This window comes from Erpetoichthys calabaricus, chromosome 16 (genome assembly GCF_900747795.2).
Source record: "Erpetoichthys calabaricus chromosome 16, fErpCal1.3, whole genome shotgun sequence".
NCBI lineage: Eukaryota > Metazoa > Chordata > Cladistia > Polypteriformes > Polypteridae > Erpetoichthys > Erpetoichthys calabaricus.
The window spans coordinates 51,284,082-51,305,152 of NC_041409.2; the positions used below are offsets into that span (position 1 = coordinate 51,284,082).

At 37.5% G+C, this 21,071-nt stretch overlaps 1 protein-coding gene across 2 annotated transcripts in view; it reads right to left on the reverse strand.

The window, feature by feature from the left end:
- The window catches only part of vps39 (VPS39 subunit of HOPS complex), a 199,400-nt gene that overhangs the window by 120,544 nt on the left and 57,785 nt on the right, over positions 1-21,071 (reverse strand). For both annotated transcript variants that reach the window (XM_028821154.2, XM_028821153.2), the window contains exons 13-15: positions 20,530-20,670; positions 15,610-15,751; positions 5,480-5,566 (exon numbers count right to left, since the gene is read on the reverse strand). In XM_028821154.2, the coding sequence (XP_028676987.1) occupies positions 5,480-5,566; positions 15,610-15,751; positions 20,530-20,670 (370 nt within the window). The remainder of the gene's footprint in view (positions 1-5,479; positions 5,567-15,609; positions 15,752-20,529; positions 20,671-21,071) is intronic.

Here is a 21,071-nt window from a genome sequence, read left to right on the forward strand (position 1 = left end):
ACACCAGATTTCAAGGAGCAATTTATGATATTCAAAAGGCATGGACCTATACAACTCAAAGATTTTAACATTAATGATGCTGGCAACAGGTCAGTAGGACATGATGAAGGTTTCATCTTCCTGAGCAAGTCAGAAAGATCAGAAAGTGAAACTTCTGAGAAAACAAAAGACTCGGAACATGACTGAATGAGACCACTAGGTAAGATAGCTGGAACAATATTAGCCTGAATAACATTAACCTTGCCAAAAAAAATGTAAGAAAATTATTACAGTCACTATCAGAAAAAACCTGAACAATAGATTGAGATGGAGAATTAATATTATGAATAGTATCAAACAGCACTTTTGGATTACGCTTGAGTCTGAATAAGATTAGAAAAATAAGATGTTCTAGAATCCCTAACCAAAGAATTAAAAGAAGCAAGTAAATCCTTTAAGTATGAACAATGAACCTCCAGATTAGTAGACTTCCATTGGTGCTCCGCTTTTCCACAGGAACACCTGAAATTACGAATGGAGTCATTCATCCAAGGAACTGAGTGGGTAACAGAACGCTGCCTGATTTTAAGAGGAGCAATCTTGTTCAAAATATCAGTACAAAGGTCATTAAAACATTGAACTGCTAACTCAACATTACTCCCGGCATCACATGTCACAAACAAATCAACAAAGTGATTAATCACTGACTCATTAATGAACCGAGTACGCCTAGAGTTAACATAAGGTGACAGCTCTAAATTTGAAGACAAGTCAAACAAAACACACTTATGATCACTCCTGTGAAGGCTGGTTACGTAATGTGACATGCCAAACAACTCAATCCAACTAGTCTATGACTTGCCCCGACAAAATCTAACACATTTACTTTTGTTTTTAGTTATAGAGGTGATCATAGGGATGCAAAATTCTGCTATCAGGGAAATAATTTAAAAAAAGTTTAAAGTAGCAGCAGATGTTAACAGACAGCCTGGTCAGATATGTGTTCTTATGCTGACCCCACACACATTAAGAAGGAATGGTTCAAGTGGCCTCAGAATTTAAAAGAATCACATATAGAGAACTACAGATATACTAAAATCAGACTACAACTACAAAACCACAAGTTGTTTTGAAGGGTTGCCAGAAAAAGCCTCTGCTGTCATCAAATAGCACACTTGAGCATCTACAGTTAGCCAAATGTTACTGGAACTTTCAATGGTGCCAAGTTCTTGGGTCAGATGAGACAAAAACAGAGATTTTTAACAACAAACACCAAAGACGCATTTGGCATAGAGGGAATGACGGACAAGCAAAAACTATCTCTGCTATGAAGTATGGTCGTGGATCTTTGATGTTGTGAGGCTGCTTCTTCCTAAAGGCCCTGGACAACTTGTCAGGACACATGGTATCATGGACTTCATTAAGTATCAGCAGATATTAAATCAAAACATGACTGCCTCTGCCAGAAACCTAAATTGAGCCATGGTAGAATCTTCCAGGAAGAAAATTACCTAAAGCACACCTCAAAATCAATACAAAACTGGTTTTGTGACCACAAAAATCAAGGCTTTGCCATGGTTGTCCCAGTCCCCTGACCTAAACCCCAATGGAAATGTGTGGGATGAGCTGAAAAGGGAGAGGCTGCAAGCAATGACCTTGAAATCTGAAGGATCTGGAAAGATGCTTTATGGATGAATGGCCTTCAATCCCTTGCCATGTTTGCTCCAATCTCATTAAGTATTACAGGAGAAGACTCATAAGTTGGTATTTTGCAAAAAACAGGGTTGCAGAAAATATTAAACTGTTGCAGATACATTTAAAAAAAATTATTTGTTTTATGGTAAGAACTTTTATTTGTAAATTTGTTGCAATCTTGAATAAAAGATCAACATGATTTTTCCACAGCTCATTTTGTTTTTACATTCTAAGGGTGCCAGTATTAGTGGAAGATACTGAATCTGACATTTGAGCCAATCAGATAGTCATACTCTATTATTTTTTCTTTGCTTTATATATAAAGTTGAAATGAAAATGCAAAGTTTAAAAAAATTTAAAGCCTTTCATTTGTGATACTCCTCAAGTCATACTGTGGTACATAGTAGTTCTGGGAGGTATACCAGTTCATACCGAAAACCGTTTTTTATTTTTGATATGATATGGATTTTTCTTATACCGCAACACCAGTTTAAATTGCCTGAACAACGTTCGGAACGTGGCGCTGCGGGAAACTGTTTAAGGGGGACCTTTTTCACTTCTACACCGCTAAACACATACAATGGAGGACATGCGGTAGTGGAGGTATTGCGCGGTGAAAATGGACAGAGAACATTCCGAAACTGAAGCTGTAGCAGATGATAAAGTTGACCATGATGACACAGAAGAACTTTTGCTGGAAAAAGGAGCCATGTCTGTTGTCTGGAGATACTTTGGATTTAAAAGGTCGGATGTGGACCATTATGTTCAAATGTGTGAATACTGTTTCTATACTACTGGATAATACTGCAAGCCAAGTTGTACTTGTTTTATTTTTTTCAATACTGTGTAATGTACCTGGGTACTGTGTAATAGTGTGACGACATGTTGACTTTATTCTCGACATTTCCACTTTAATCTTGATGCTTATGACGAGAATAAAGTCGACATGTTGACTTTATTCTCGTAATTTGTTATTAAAGTAGAACATCGCAAACTAAACTTCATCTTAAAATGAATATTTAAATTTACTAGATTTTCTCAAACCCTGTTATAAGTTATGTAGCACATTAAATGCTTTGTATTAAGTGTTCTCGGAGCCATGTTAATTGCTACTGCTTCTTAAACTGACTTCCTCTTGCAGCACACAGAATACATTAATTTCATGATATCCCTGCTCCCTGAACATTTAGAATGCTAAGATAAACACTTGATATAAGTTTCATGATGAAATGCATTAAAGCATGTATTAATCATGTGGGGGCACGGTGGCGTGGAGGTTGCGGGTGTTCCTTGCTTTGAATTTGCATGTTTTCTGGTGGGTTTACTCAGTGTGCTTCAGTTTCCTTTCAAAGTCATGTAGGATGTGGGGTTTTGTTTCGTTATATTGATCCTGCTAGTGTATGTATTGCTTGTATTCATCCTGCGATGTGCTGGCGGCCCCATTCAGGATTTGCTCCTGCCTCGCACACAATGCTTGCTGGGATGGGCGCAACCCTGAATGGACGGCATAATTAAACATGTATAACAAAGATTTTTTTTTTTTAAGTTCTGAACACTCCGTGGTCTACAGTTATAACTAGTTTTAATTTCACAAAGACGTTTATTGTGTGGTAATTGGTTATATGGAGAAAGAAAAAAGAAGGATAGGAACTGGGGGTTTGGTACGTCAGATAGAGACAGCACACATGCAATAAAGAAAGCCCGCTCAGAAGAATATCCACTGAATTCATTGTTTGTGTCTCCGACTACCAGATCACGAACCCAACATGTACACAATATTTCAGTTAAACCTGTGCGATACCCATTTGTACATCTAGTTTTTTTGGAGCCTCGTTGCACCTGCCATAAGGTTCTCTACTCTGAACGTACACCTGGGGACCCCTTACTGTGAGGGAGCAGCAATACCGCCACACCACCGTGCATGTTTAATACCTGCTTTAATGTATTTCATCCTGAAAATGATATCAAGTATTTATCTTAGTATTCTAAATGTTCAAAGAGCAGGAAAATCATGAAGTGAATGGATTCTGTACGGCGATCGCTGCTTGCGCCTCTTCTTAGTGTAGAGGAAGTCAGTTTAAGAAGCGCCTACAGCGATTAACAACTGGGTCGGGGAACACTTAACACATAGCATTTAATGTGCTACATTAACTTATGATGGGGTTTGAGAAAATATAGTAAATTAAAAATTGATTTTAGGAGGAAGTTTACTTTACGACATTCTACTTTAATTAAAAAATAAACTATGAGAATAAAGTGGAAATGTCAAGAATAAAGTCAACAAGTCGACTTTATTCTCGACATATGTTTTTTTTTCCTTCCCTGTGGCCCTAATACGCTTCCGTAGGGCTATACCACAAATAGCATTATAAATGCAAGTTGCAGTTTTATTATTTATGTATATACATTAGCTTGAAGCAAGGTCCATATTAATGTAGTTTGCCTTAATGATGGTTCAGTTGGTAAAGATCTCATCACCAACTTGCACTTGTTTTATTTTATTTTTATTTGGTGAATACTGTGTAATGCACTTGGGCTTGAAGTCTTGAATTAATAGTATTATTACTGGAAGTTGCACTATTATTTATTTTATTGTTATTATTTATTAGTTTAAATATTATGCAGTTTAATGATGGTAAAGTTGTTTAAAAAGTCACTTTAACGTGTCAGTGGACAGAGATTGTTAACATTAACAGAAAGTGTAATTGGTTTACAAAAAAAAAATTATTCTTTATTCCTTTTCTAAGACATGTTCAGTGCAATACAACTTCTGACAAGCACCTCTGGATATTTTACTAAGTCTAAATGCCTCTTTGGATGATTGAAAACATGTTGTCAAAATTTTAGTTCAAGTTGTTTGCAAAATTTGTTTAATAAAAAGGTTCTACATTTTGACTGCAAATGTCATGTAATGTGATTCCTTCTCTTCATTAGTGCCACCCCCTTGAAAACTATCACTTTATGGGGCCATGCAAACCTGTATTAATACTTGTGTGCACATTAACATGTTTTTTTTGTACAATTCTCATGACAGTGGAATAGGTTATTCTTAGCCAGTAATTGCAGTGGAAAATGTGGTTAACATCCACTCATGCATGGGAAAAAAATACCGTCCAATACCGTGAAATTGGTATAATTTTGAAAAATACAGTGAAATAGAATTTTGGTCATACCGCCCAGAACTAACACATAGTATAGAAAGCTTGGGCTTACTGTCTTATCTCTTGGCATGCCTCACATTTCAAAACTTAAAAAATTATTTAAAAGATCAGAACAAAGAGTAGAGAATTTTAATATGAGGCAATTTGGTAATAGCTTTCTTAATATGGGATTAACCCTAATAAAGAGACGTACAACTTTTGTTTATATTTTTACTTTTTAGTCTTATGTCAATCAGAAGATTCCAGGCATGTTGCATGCTATCAGGCTCAGAGGGTAAATGTAATATATCAGTGACAAAGTTATGATTCTTAATAATTCAAGAAATCATATAATTGATTTTAAATACCACACAATGCTTCTTAACAGTGCTTTCCAGTTAAACTGGGGTTTACAGAATTACTGAATGATGCCAACAGAACAGTGTGTAATACACACATTCATCAAGTCACAAGATAAGTTGAGTCTATTTCAGTACGTCCACAGGCCTGTGCATTAAAATGGAAACCTGAAGCAATAAAAATTTCTGAGCCCAGGCTCTTCGCCCTTTGTAACCTGATCTGACGTGGCTTGTCACTCAATGTAAAAGATTTCAGCCAGCACTCTGATCCTTGCTTTATGTCTTTACATATTAATATTGTCTTACCCAGCCGCTGTAGGTACTGCACTGTCCGCTCATGTCCCTTCAAAGGCGAGTTGGCTTTGGTTGACTGATCTAGCAGTACTTGTAAGGCTGCAAAACAAATAAATGACAGATATAATTCATTAATCAATATTGTTTCATAATCTACAACTATATAACTATCTATATCTGCTGAGTATCTATATCCATCCATCCATTTTCCAACCCGCTGAATCTGAACACAGGGTCACGGGGGTCTGCTGGAGCCAATCCCAGCCAACACAGGGCACAAGGCAGGGAACCAATCCTGGGCAGGGTGCCAACCCACCGCAGGAGTATCTATATTAAAACTCTAAATCAGTGTCATCATTTTATTGGTCTGTGTTGCTCAAACTTAATTACCAATAAGTTATCCCAATATGGTGTGTAGACAAGCAATGATTAGCACACTCTTGACCTGATGGAGATGCAACACTAGTGTACTTGTGATGCCAAGTGTTGCCCAGTAGTCCACTATGTTTGTTTTTTTTTTTTTTTCAATCCACATTAATTCACAGAATAGTGAAGAAAAACTTATTAGTCACACTGTACAGAACAAGCAAAATTCTTACTTCAATGACTGACTGACTGAGGAGTTCGCAGCAATCAGCACTCTCCAGTGCCATTATACCAAGAATGTTAAAATGAATAGAGTGTGAGGTGTACACCTTGGATCAGTCATTCACCATCTTAAATGCTGGCTAGAGATGCCAAAATACAGTCATATGAAAAAGCTTGGGAACCCCTCTTAATTCTTTGGATTTTTATCATTGGCTGATCTTTCAAAGTAGCAACTTCCTTTTAATATATGACATGCCTTATTGAAACAGTAGTATTTCAGCAGTGACATTAACTTTATTGGATTAACAGAAAATATGCAATATACATCATAACAAAATTAGACAGGTGCATAAATTTGGGCACCCCAATAGAGATATTACATCAATACTTAGTTGAGTCTCGTTTTGCAAATATAACAGCCTCTAGACGCCTCCTATAGCCTTTAATGAGTGTCTGGATTCTGGATGGAGGTATTTTTGACCATTCTTCCAAACAAAATCTCTCCAGTTCAGTTAAATTTGATGGCTGCTGAGCATGGACTGCATGCTTCAAATCATTCCATAGATTTTCGATGATATTCAAGTCAGGGGGCTGTGACGGCCATTCCAGAACACTGTTGTAGATTTCGAACTGTGTTTTGGGTCATTGTCTTGTTGGAATATCCAACCCCTGTGTAACTTCAACTTTGTGACTGATGCTTGAACATCATCCTGAAGAATTTGTTGATATTGGGTTGAATTCATACGACCCTCAACTTTAACAAGGGCCCCAGTCCCTGGACTAGCCACACAGCATGATGGAACCTCCACCAAATTTGACAGTAGGTAGCAGGTGTTTTTCTTGGAATGCGGTGTTCTTCTTCCGCCATGCAAAGCGGTTTTTGTTATGACCAAATAACTCAATTTTTGTCTCATCAGTCCAAAGCACTTTGTTCCAAAATTAATCTGGCTTTTCTAAATGAGCATTTGCATACAACAAGCGACTCTGTTTGTGGCGTGAGTGCAGAAAGGGGTTCTTTCTCATCACCCCGCCATACAGATGTTCTTTGTGCAAACTGCGCTGAATTGTAGAACGATGTACAGATACACCACCTGCAACAAGATGTTCTTGCAGGTCTTTGGAGGTGATCTGTGGGTTGTCTGTAGCCATTCTCACAATCCTGCACATATGCCACTCCTGTATTTTTCTTGGGCTGCCAGACCTGGGTTTAACAGCAACTGTGCCTGTGGCCTTCCATTTCCTGATTCCATTTGTAGCTGCTGAAATATAAGGTGTCATCAGGCACTGGTAAGACCCGTGTCAAAAGAATTCTCAGAGTCCAAGAGTTCGTTTTAAAGGTATTTAGTGAAAGTTAAAAGCGAATAATCCAAACAAGAATAAAAGAAAAAATAGTTACACACGTAGAATAACAGACAAAAAAAAGGAAAAAATGTATCTTCTATAAACTTAGCTTTTCTTGAAAGACTTTAGTTATTTCTATACTTAAAGATTCTTAATTTCTTCTTCTGTACGCCTTAGCGTACGGTGCGGTACTTAAATAAACAAGTTTTCTTTACTTGTTATTTCTCACATTCAAAGAGCCCAAAGGCCATTGAGCACTGTTACGTGCGGTCACGGTTAAAAACCGTATGCCTCTACACCTTATACAAGGCAAGGCTGCCATTTCTAACAGCTTGGAATAAACATTATTCTTCAGTTAGTTAGTGACAGCCTTGCCTTGTATAAGGTGTAGAGGAATATGGTTTTTAATTAGATCAATTGGTTTTAGAGACAGCCATTGCAGAATCCGACGCAAAATTAAGAGCGCTTAATAATGTGCCCCCGAAAACAGATGTAAGAGATGTAAAACCACATGATTATAATTTTATGAATATGAATGAAAGTAAAGATAATACAGCGCCCGCATCTTTTCAACAACGGCATTATGGACAATGTTACGATCATCCGCAAAACAAGACACAAGCGCCTAATATACCCCATATAAAAGTGCCAATATTTGATGGTGACCGACTGACTTATATTAAATTTATAAGGGCATTTGATCGAACCATCGATCAGATAACAAGTAATCCTGGTGATAAATTAGAGTATTTGATACAATTTACTAAAAGTGAACCTAAAAGCATTCCACAGGACTGCGCATACTTACCACCAGAAGTGGGGTACAGAAATGCCAGAGAAAGGATAGAGACTATTAATGGAAATCAAATATAAATAGGAGATGCCTACATGAAGAATATCAGGATGTGGCCACAAATAAAAACGAACGATGGAGAAAGCCTAAGAGCATACACACTCTTTCTTGGCAATTGCAAAAGTGTTATGTCGGGTTTAAAGAACGAACACGAATTTGATAACAATTTAAACATTCATACTACGTCATCAAAGCTTCCCCAAGAGCTAAGAGAGCGCTGGCAAAATAAAGCAATAAAGTTCGAAAAAAGGGAAGGAAGAAGACCAGGACTCGCTGATCTATATTGATTTTTAGAAGATCGGCTCGTATCCTCCTTAGATCCAATGTATGGCGCTTCATATGAAAGTAATACTTGCAAAAGGGAAAAAGAAAAGTTCGGTTATGTGACAAAGGGCATGATCTTAATGACTGTAATGCAATTCAGAAACTAACTTACGAAAGTAAAATTGACTTTTTAAAATCCAAAGGCTTATGCTTTAGATGCCTTAAACAAGGACATCTTAGTAAAAATTGTGAAGAAAAGATAAAATGCAGCAAATGTCCTCATTTTCACCCAGTTATTTTACATAAAAATAAAGAAGAGAACTCTGATGATAATAGTTGAACTTCTTAAAGAAAAAAACACTAAATCGATACAAAAGGACACTTCTCCTACAAGTACGCTCGTAATATCGAAAGAGTCTTGTATGGTTACCGGGGCCGGAAATGGTGTCTTAGCTGTGGTCCCAGTTAAAGTCAAGTCCAAAGGGAACGAAAAATATATCGAAACATATGCTCTGATAGACTCATGTAGCACAGCTACATTTTGCACAGAAAGTTTAAGTGAGCAATTAAATCTCACAGGAAGAAAATTGAACCTACATCTCGACACCCTAAACAACCTAGAAAGACCATTAAAATGTAAACTCCTACCCAGTATACAAGTCTGTGGGCTAGAAGACAACACATTTTACAACTTGCCAGACGTGCATACAGCAACGGTTATACCTGGACATAAAAAAAAAAATTCCTATCTAAGAAGATATTTTGAAATGGCCCTACCTTAAAGACGTGCATCTACCCCAAATAAATGCAGAAGTAGGCATGATAATAGGCACAGACTCTCGTAAAGTCATGGAGCCATTGGAACTTATACCAAGCGAAGGGGATGGACCTTTTGCAATAAGAACGGTCCTAGGATGGGTTGTTATTTGCTATGAGAAGGAGTCAGACAACGAAGAAGTAAAAAGATGTTCAGTTAATTACGTGACGATAAAGAAGGTGGAGCAAATGTTGCTTCAGCAATACAATACAGACTTTCCAGAACGCGAGGAAAAGGAAGAAATGTCAGAAGAGGACATTAAATTCATGCGCATAGCTTCAGATACTGCAAGTCTAGTGAACAGACATTATTGCATTAATCTGCCTTTTAAAGACGAAACTCTTGACGTGCCAAACAACCACTGTGTTGCAAAACAACGTGCTATTGGACTTAAAAGGAAACTCATGAAGCATCCAACATTCCATGAGGATTATAAAACCTTCATGAAAGATATTTTAGACAAAGAATACGCTATCAAGGTACCCACTGAACAACAAACCCTTGAAAAAGAGAGAGTGTGGTACATCCCTCATCATGGAGTATATCATCCAAAGAAAAACAAAATCAGAGTGGTTTTTGACTGTACGGCCACTTACCAAGGTTTTTCTCTAAATGAACAGTTGCTGAAAGGACCTGATTTAACTAACACGCTCATTGGAGTTCTTACAAGATTCAGAGAGGAACCAATCGCTCTCATGGTAGACATTACATCAAGTGTTTTATCAAGTGAAACTTCCAGAAAAGGACATGGATCTCCTTCGTTTTTTGTGGTGGCCTGAGGGTAATCTAAACAATGAACTTGAGGAATACAAAATTACAGTGCACCTTTTCGGTGCTACTTTGTTGCCCAGTTGTGCCTCTTATGCCTTAAGAAAAACAACAGAGGATGCAAGAGGTACAGCTTCAGAAGAAGCAGTTGACAGTGTGTTAAATAACTTCTATGTTGATGACTGTTTAAAGTCAGTTGCTACTGAAGAACAAGCCATAAAATTGGCCAAGGATCTACAAACCCTATGCTTAAAAGGAGGATTCTATCTTACAAAATTGGTAAGTAACAGCAGAGCAGTCTTGCTGACAATCTCTGAAGAAGACAGAGCAATAGATTAAAAAGACGTGGATTTAAGTCATGACTTATTACCAGTTGAAAGAGCCTTGGGCGTCCAATGGTGCACACAAACTGACAGTTTCAAGTTTCAAGTAAAGCTGTAGGCGGAGTTGTGGCTCTGAGGCTAGGGATCTGCACTGGCAATCGGAAGGTTGCCGGTTCGAATCCCATAAATGCCAATATTGACTCTACTCTGTTGGGCCCTTAAGCAGGGCCCTTAACCTGCAATTGCTAAGTGCTTTGAGTAGTGAGAAAAGCGCTATATAAATGCAAAAAAATTATTATTATTATTATTAAAATAAGCCTACTACAAGACGCGGTATTCTGTCCGTGGTTAGTTCAATATATGATCCGCATGGATTTTTAGCGCCAGTCATATTACCTGGTAAGCTTATTCTAAGAGAAATGTGTAAAGAGAAATATGCTTGGGATCAAGAAGTGGAAATTAAGTATGTTCGTCAATGGAAGAAATGGATGGACGATTTGCAATTACTTGCAGATTATAATGTGGACAGGTGCATTAAACCTCCTGAATTCGGTCAAATAATGACCGGACAAATACATCATGTTGGAGATGCCTCAGAAAACGAGTATGGAACTGTTTCCTACCTCCTCCTGACTAATAAGGAAAATAAGAGACATTGTTCATTTCTAATGGGGAAATCTAGAGTGGCACCACTAAAACCTGTAACTATACCAAGGTTAGAACTCACAGCAGCAGTGGTAGCAGTCAAAATAGACAAAATGTTAAAACAAGAACTAAAGATTCCTCTGAAAGAATCAATCTTTTGGACAGACAGCACCACAGTACTACGGTACATTGCGAATGAAAACGCATGCTACAAAACTTTCGTTGCCAACAGAATCGCTGTGATAAGAGAGCACACACAACCCTCGCAATGGAAGTATGTCGCATCTGCACATAACCCACCAGACCAGGCATCAAGAGGATTAACAATAGAAAGTTTTGTCAAAAGTAAAACTTGGATACAAGGCCCAAACTTCCTGATAAAACCAGAATATGAATGGCCTAAGAGACCGGATGAAATGGACCTGTCTACTAGTGACGATCCGGAAATCAAAAGGTGTGTAGCAAATTGTGTAATTGTTGAAGAAAAAATCGAACCAGTAAAAAGACTTGTAGAGCACTACTTTAAATGGTTCAATTTAAAGAAAGCAGTAGCGTGGTTCCTTAGGCTCAAGGACATGCTAATGCGCCTGAAAGAAGAGAGCAAGGCAATTCAATATACAGTCAGTAAATCTGGACACAGCCCAGAGAAACAAAAAACACTGATCGCAAAACATATGAAAGAATACAAATCATCAATGAGGCTAAATCCACTGTCCATAGACGACTTATCTAAAGCAGAAGACGAACTTATTCGCTTTACTCAATTAAAAGCTTACCCAGAGGAATTTAAAGCCCAATACAAAAATCAGCTTATAAAAAAAGTAGCAAAATCATCAAACTGAATCCAGTTTTACAAGAAGGAATATTAAGAGTCGGAGGTAGACTTAGCAAATCTGCTATGCCAAAAGAAGCCAAGCACCCTGCAATTATTCATAAAAGTTCGCATATCGCTACGCTCCTAATCAGACATCTTCATCAAATACACAAACACTGTGGACGTAATTATTTATTAGCAGAACTACGCCAAAAATACTGGATACCTCAAGCAAACGCAGCTATCAGAAAAATAATTTCAAAGTGCACTACATGTAGAAGATACAATGCGAAAGTAGGTGAGCAAAAAATGGCAGATTTGCCAGAAGATCGCCTAGTGCCCAACAAACCACCTTTCACTAATGTTGGAGTTGATTATTTTGGTCCCTTTTTTGTCAAAAGAGGACGAAGCTTATTTAAAAGGTATGAAGTAATCTTCACCTGTTTAATAACTAGAGCCGTGCACATAGAGGTCGCGCATAATTTAGACACAGATTCCTGCATACAAGCCATACTCAGGTTCAAGAGTAGAAGAGGCCGAGTTAAAATCATGCGCTCAGACAATGGAACAAATTTTATTGGAGCAGAAAGAGAGCTAAGGGAGGCTATAAAAATTTGGAACACGAAAAAATCGGCAACGAAATGATGCAAAGAGAAATCAAATGGATTTTTAACCCACCATCAGCCTCTCATCAAGGAGGAGTTTGGGAGAGACAAATCAGAAGTATAAGAAAGATTTTAAATTCGACATTAAACCAACAAACCCTTGATGATCAAAATCTTCCTACGTTGATGTGCGAAGTGGAATCAGTACTTAACAACAGACCCCTCACAGAGACATCAAACGACCCTAATGATCTGGAACCACTCACACCCAATCATATATTATTGATGGACACTCAACCTGAAATACCACCTGAACTCGTTTCAGAAAAGGAACCATATCCAAAAAGACGCTGGAAACAAATGCAATACATGGCTGATTTATTTTGGAAAAGATGGACTAAAGAGTATTTGCCAATACTCCAGCAACGTCAAAAATTGCTTGCACCAAGAAGAAATTTTGAACCAGAGGACATTGTCTTAATTGTAGATAAAGCTACGCCTCGCAATTCCTGGGTAATGGGTCGAGTCATCAAGACAATGCCAGATGCCAAAGGTGCAGTCAGAAGGGTTTGCGTGCAAACTAAAAACAACACACTGGACAGACCCGTGAACAAACTGTGCCTGATCCAGGAAGGATCAAGTAATTGAAATGATTGAATCTTAATTGCATGCTTAATTTTAATTGTGTTTGTGAATTTACAGTAGAGTTTAAATTTTAAGTAAGGTTTTGGTTTAGTAAAGTAGTGAAGGCTCCTAGTAAGTAATGTTAAAGTAATTGATTTCTGCCCTAGCATAAACATTCCTTACAGTTGAAACCGACAGTTTAAACCTCTGAGATAGCTTTTTGTAGTCTTCCCCTAAACCATGATGCTGAACAATCTTTATTTTCAGATCTTTTGAGAGTTGCTTTGAGGATCCCATGCTGTCACTCTTCAGAGGAGAGTCAAAGGGAAGCACAACTTGCAATTGACCACCTTAAATACCTTTTCTCATGATTAGACACACCTGTCTATGAAGTTCAAGGCTTAACAAGCTAATCCAACCAATTTGGTGTTGCAAGTAATCAGTATTGAGCAGTTACATGCATTCAAATCAGCAAAATTACAAGGGTACCCAAATGTTTGCACAGCTAGTTTTTCACATTTGATTTAATTTCATACAACTAAATACTGCTTCACTAAAACTCTTTGTTCGGAAAACACCCTAGTACTCAGATGTTCCTAGGAAATGAAAGACATACCACTGTTATCTTTTTTGTTGAAAGTAGAGTAAATTATTATGCAGGCTGCGAGGGGTTCCCAAACTTTTTCATATGACTATAATTACTAAATGTGACAGACATTACTAACTGCAAAAAGTGAATTCAGCTCTTGAATGTCTGCTAACCATTTTACACATGGAAAGTTTTTTAATAATGGTCTGCTAGGTAGGTGAGAAAGTTTCACTTTAATAGTCTCATCAGCACCTCTACACACAGCCAAGCTCTATTCTGTCCCTGTTAAGCAAACACTCCTGCAGTAAAACTTGCATTCAGAAGAACAGTCTTTTGTACATTATGACTGAACAAAAGGCCAGCTTAAGAACATCTCAAAAAAATGCAGTAACAACATTTTAGATTTTACATCTTCAAGATATGGTGATGATGCCATTTCTCTTAAACAAAAAGCAGTTTTGTACATTACAAAGCCATTTTCATGTTGCTATTCATATAATTATATTAACTAGCATTGTTGTATTGGCACAGTAGGAAGGGTGTGTGTCTGTCTGTCTGTCTGTCTGAGACCGAGAATCATGGGGAAAGAACTTGTGCCCTATTCATGATGGACAGCCACAAGAGAAATAAAAAATTCAGCAATCTGGTACATGAATACTTTTGTTTAAGCCAAGCTACTGCTCCAAAAGACCAAGAAGAGGGGCAAAATTAAGGTAGACGATGTAGAATTGGCAAAATAAACAAATAATGGGCTAGATCCTGCAAAGCTTAAACTCAAAACGTTTTGTAAATGTTTCCTTCCTACTGTACTTTTTATTTTAAAAACTTCCCATTTCTTTATTTGCACAAATTTACAGCACTCTATCTGGTTAAAGGTGGCCCCCATGTGTCCTCCCCAAGCAGTTGTCATGTGTGAAGATTAAATAAAATTAATAAATGGGCACTTCGCTGTCTTACCTCTTACCACAGGCCAAACACTCCAATAGAGCAATTTAAATTGAAACACATGAAACATAAGGCACTGGTGTCTTTTCGCTACTACCAAGAAGATATTTCATCTCACTGCAGATGAGGACTTATCAGAATGCCAATGTCCACACTTTTCTCTCATTCCATAAAAGCTGTAACTACACGCCTGACCAACACTTTTACGGAGTACAAGGTCAAAGGATAGGTTCAATATTCCACAATATAAGAGATAACTTGAAACAAAAAGTGCAGAGCTATCTGTCTAGGGATGCTTTAACAACTAACTGGTTAATTAATACCAGTGAACACTTAAGGTGCAGATATGTCCCTGTTAACGTTTTTACCAGCATTTAAATGGAGTCAACAAAAATTAGCACAATTGGACATGTCACAACATACAAGTGGTTAGGCAGATCGGGCCAACAAAGGGGAGTCCAACTACACTTTATTCATGTCCTATGGATGGCGTCAGCTATAACTGCCGATTTAATGCGAGGCGAGCCCCGCTGCTGTAAACAGTCTGGTCACTAAAGTTCATATATTATGTTGTGCCATATCTAAAACGCAACTCGTATGCCATTTCAGCAACTCACAAGATAATTTATATGCAGTCTTTCACCTTCAGACCCTATAAGTGAGTATCAGAAGATAAACCTGAAAGAAGGAGGCCTCTTTCTTTTTTTTTTTTAAATTTCAAACCCATACTCTACCACTGCTCATTTAATAAATTAAAAAAGGGGTACACAAGTTTTTTCTGTATTGTTCAACCATATCGGACCATACCTGAAAGGTGCACCATATCTTTCTATTAAGAAAGTTAACAGAATTATGTGTTTATTTTTCAAATAGCAAGAGGAAATGAGATTAGATGAGTAAACTCAAACATATCTGTCTATATACAGTAAAACAGCAGCAGCTGCCTGGTCATGACAGTGCCATTACCTTTTTGATGAAGTCCTTTCTTCTCATAGAGGATGATGAGCTCGCTATACTTGTGAGCCTTCTTCAGGACATATTCACTCTCTTCAATGTGACAGTGGTTATTCTCAAGGCGAAGGAGTGGTGCCACCAGAGCAACATTAGTCTGTAGTGCAGGAAACAGAAACAGACACACTAGCATATGGGTGCTTTAAAAAGGTAGCATATACTAGGAGTAAGAAACAAAACAATCAGACATTTATTTAGTTAAATATGAGGTATCGTTTAACTCCTCACATGTGAAAATGTAAATGTGCTTACATTCATTTCTTATTATACAGTTATGGCAATCTATGATTTAAGTGTTTGTCAAAGGGAAAACTTTGGGCCGTGGATGTCAAGCTCTGTTTCTAGAGGGTCATATAGACTGTATGTTTGTTTTATTTGATTTATTTTTTAAAATAATAAGTAAATTAATGCTGCTAATCAGTGATGAGCAAAAACAGCCAAGTTTTACTTTGTAGATAGTTAATGCTAAAGTTTGTTTCATAAGCAATGTTGCAATTGAAAACATGACACTCACTAAAAAGAGCATTTTAGGGGGTTTCTAATTATTTTTGTGGAAAAACAAGGAATCCTGGATTTTTTTTTTTTTTTTAAATATGACATGCTGCTTATTTTCTTCTGCACAGCACTACACAGGAACTTGCCCTGCTTCTTGATTTCTGCAGATGAGGAAATGCAAGTTGAAAACAGACGTGGAGAAATGTACTCAATACTATTTCTGTCACCAAAACGAAATCACCAAAACGGTTATTAGAACTGGCAAAGTTAGCATCATATTACTACAACTACAACACATGTTTTACTGCTCAACAAAAAGTAAAACATGACAGGAAGTGATTCTGGTGAATTTTCACTAGAAAACTTAAACACTAGAATCACTGAAGCCTACGAAAAAAATTGTAATACTGGGCCATCTTAAATTCCTTCACTCGTCTTCATCAGCGTCTTTGTTTTGCAAATGTGTCCATCGACACAAGCAGCAAACAGCGCGCTCACTCATCCCCCACCGAGGCAGCTGAAGTCAAGTCAGATGCAAAATTCTCAGAGGTCAAGTCTGTTTATCTGGGTGTGAGGTGTCTGGAATTATATATGGTAAATAATACATTTTTACTTGGAATACATACATTTCATATGTGTTCCGTTTCTACAACGATCTGGTTAAATTTAGGATGACAGGAAATGCGAGGCAAGAAATGTTGAATACATAACTAAAACAGAAACTTTTTTCAAGTTATAGTAATAATTGACCAAATGTTGACATGAAGTGTATAATGTGTGAAGACTGTGTGAAGTCCAAATATAAAATAAACACTTTCACAAAATGTATAACGCAACAAGTGAGCTTTTATATATAATTATAATGAATGACAGTCTGATAGCGGTCACAGGGCATTGGATATTTGATTGCCGGTACAACAAATAGTTCTGAGCAGGCATCAACCACAGCAACAACTGTGGTCATCACTGCTCTTGTGCAAAGAATGGAAGTAAACGCCATTGGAAAGGGATAAGCAAGTTTGTTGTACCACGTGAACATCACTGAGAGAATAAAAGTGAATAATAAAAAAACAAGTACTAACTTTTACAAGCAGTCAAAATTTACACCGGGTGTAACAAACTCAAATCAAATGAATGTTTTTATTATATAATAGTAATAATAATAGCATCCTACTACTCAAAATAGTAAATGCGGGGAGGACCTGGGATTAAACACGGAATCTCTTGATTATGAAGCAGCCGATCTTATCTCTACACCATCTAAGCAGACATGTTTAGGTTGTGACAAATGATATTTGGGCTTCGGTTTTTAAACATTAACAGCAACATATAAATTGAATAACACCTTTTTTCATAGGCTTCAGGGATTCTAGTGTTAATTTAAACACTTAAAGACAGCAAAATAGATACAGAATTGGCAAAGGGGAATGCTTCCAGACAGGAACTAAACATCGTTCTCAAAGAGTCAATGCTGTGAATTTTGCTGGTTTCACATACTTTTTTGAAAGGCGAACCACTCTAACTTTTGCTCCAACTTCGGTTCTGCAAGAGTCACTGACTCATCAGTACTTCTAATAGAATATTAATTTTTGGCTAAATAGTTAAGATTAACAACTCATACTTTTTTTTTTTTTTTAAAAACTTATTAAAGCTACATATCTGTATTTGCAATCTTTTCTTTTGGTACCTATGTCTGTTCATCTTAAAGCATCAATTTCATTAAAAAGTTTGGGAGAAAATAGAACAATAAGGAAATACTAAGAAGTAATAATCTACCTCAGTAGACTTACATTCAGAAAAGTCTGACGTGGACGAATGAGAGCATTGAGAAGCCACATAAAGTCATTCCTCAACATTTGCGTGTTTAACTTTCATGACTGCAAGTATTCATGCCGTTTTTTTTTTTTTTTTACTTTCATGCTAGCAACCTCACACATTTGCTGGGTTCATGGCTTTGCAGAAAAAAAATGAGAGGCACTATGAACACAAGTATCCTAGTAGATGCTTCACTGGTCTTTTTCACTCTCCTGTTGTATAGTAAAGAGCTCCCTGTGCATATGCAAGTGTAATGCAAGTCCTTCGGGTGCTATGCCCAAGCGTGCAAAGTCAGTGACGCAGCTAAGTGAGAAAATAAAGGTGTCAGATCGTCTAATGTGTTTAACATTAACCAACAGACCAACTTGGCTAGAGACATTGAGACTGCTTGCACCAAAATCGATTACAACCTTGAGGTTAAACATCAACACACCTCTGTTATGCTCCCATGCTCCGAGAACTTTAAGGAACACCAAGCAGATATCGCTGGCATGTTATTTCAAGCAGATGCGTCCTTCAGTGCCAACTTTGAAGGACAGAGTGTTGCAAGTGATGTTGAGAACTGTCTGCAATGACTATTTTTTTTTAGGGTCACAGAAAAGGAAACAGAATTCTAATGTATAACCAACAAAAAACAAAAAATTTTTTTCTGCATTACGAAAACGGTTTATTAACATGAATAGTGTTATGTTAAGAATTTTATGCAGAAAAGTGTACTTTGAGCAATCTCTAGTGAAAATTTACATATTATGGTGGTCACAGGAACCTAACTCTCTATTTCTCATGGGTTCAATGTATTAACATTTGCATTTTTGGCTTTGGCGCCATTTCCTAGGAATGTTACTCCCACGAAAGTTGATCCATACCGTTATGACCCTATGGGGACTGAGCAAGACACTGCTAGTTTGCTCTGTTCTGTCATGATGTGATGTACTGAAGCTTATTCTTTAATCTACCCAAGAGACTTAGCACAGATATTCAGTTTATTAGCCACTCCCTAAAATATGAAAATGCTTGAGCTTAACAAAGTGACAGACTCTCATGTTATTTATATAGCCACATACTCCACTTAACACAATCACTGACTCACTGCATTACTGATGGACCAACCCAAAATGAATATTAGATATTTACCTAGGAGAACCCACTTCTGATGATGAAAGCATTTTGCATAGACCTCTCTATGTCACGTGAGGTTCAAATTCATGTTTTACATATCTTTGTTCATTTTTGACTGTTTCATTTATGTTGATTACGTGCATCATTCTTTACTTTTTCTGTCTATGTATATAAGCAGCCACTGTTATGTTACGTGTGTCTTGTGTGTGGTCCCCAAAGACAAAGGACCACCTGCCAAACACTGCCAGCATTCTACCATCTGCCCTATAAATCTAGAGGTTTTCCAAAGTTTAGTGTGCATTTACAATGAACTTCCAGGGAGCCGACAAGCTAACTGTGTTTTTGCTGTGCTTATGCAAATGGTACATTTTGGAAGTTTGACCCTTTTGCTGTTTTTCGACCACTCCATTTAGACTTTGTACTGAGACCTTGTTCGACTTGGATTGCTTTTGTACTGCATGGAGCTTCATTGTGACTAGAATACTGAGATGAATAAATCATCTACCTTATAAAGATTCTGTGCTTGCATTTATTACTAGTCAGTGTTTGACGGTGATATCCGCCTTGAGACGGCATTACTGGAAGTGTTTGGCACTATGTGCTTTGGAACTCCTGTGTTGCACTCCATCTGAAGTGGAAAGTCAGAATTTTCGAGTTCCTAGTCAGAGTTTTCAACTGAAATGGCCCCTTAAGTTGGATTGCCATCTTGGAAATTAAGATCTGGTTCTATCAAGCCCGAGTTTGCCTGTTGTCAATCCACTTGGAGTGCCACAGCACCATATTCGAGAAAGCACAACAAAGGTTTTGTTGGATGCATCCATATCGGTTTTCTGAACTTTTTACAGGATCACGATTAACTCAGGTGTGATGTTAATCCCTGCTCCGATATCTGACTTCCGAGGTAATTGGAATACAGTACTAGTTCACGACACACTGCACCAAATGCTTCCTAAACACTTTTGCAGATGGAAGAACAAATCTCATTTTTTACATACTACAAAAAAGCAAGATCTTTAGCCTTCAGCTACTAAAACTCTAAACCTGTTGAAGAGCTCTAAAACACAAAATTTGCCAAGTCATCTCATTACCACAAACTCCAACCTATGACAGTGAACAATGAAATTTCATGATTCAATTAAAGGAACAGCTTTCAGATCCTCCAATGACTGCCCAAGCAGGATGATTTTCATCAAGTTACCAGTTTGGATGTGATCATTACAGAACCTCCACTGCAGGTATTCTTATCAGGCAAATTTACTCTTGCCATACCTGCATATAATCAAACTGCTTTGTTCAGCACATAATAAATTCTGAAAACATCTTTCTTCCTTTGTTTGATACAGGCAAATTAATGATTGTTGGTCAATGACGGACTAAGTCCTATTTCCTGTACCTTCTTCTAATTATCCCACAATAAATCAGAAATTATGTCACTGGTATACTTGCATGCAGGTAGCACTTGAGCAGGGTGGTGTCAATTATCTGAAGCAGTTTTTTGCGGGACTTGATTGTTGGAGTGCCTTCCATTAGAGGAGATGTGGTAGAGGGATCCGAATCATTCAGCTGCTTTACCAGGTGGCTGCGTTTCTGTAAAAGAGATACTTTTGAGTTATCACATGTCTATCACTGGCTTCTTGTAATGTCTGAACCTCCTAAAACACTTTATCAAGTGGGGTCTGGCTTGGATGCAACATATATCTAAGAATCATCAAAATCTGTTATTCAAACAAATATTGTTAACTGTTGAGAGCCCCCAGACACTAAAGCAACAAAGCTGTAAATATACACCCACACCCTTGAAACCAATAGGGAAAGATTTAATTGGATAGAGCAAACATGTACATAAAAATCCACATCCTAGCTCATTTTACAAATTTGTGATCTGGCCTTTCTAGAGACTACCTGCACTACCATAAAAAAACTATCCAAGTCTGTACCATGGAGCTCTGTGAGTCATGTAAGGAGTGCAAAAGGGAGAAGGTAGTCTG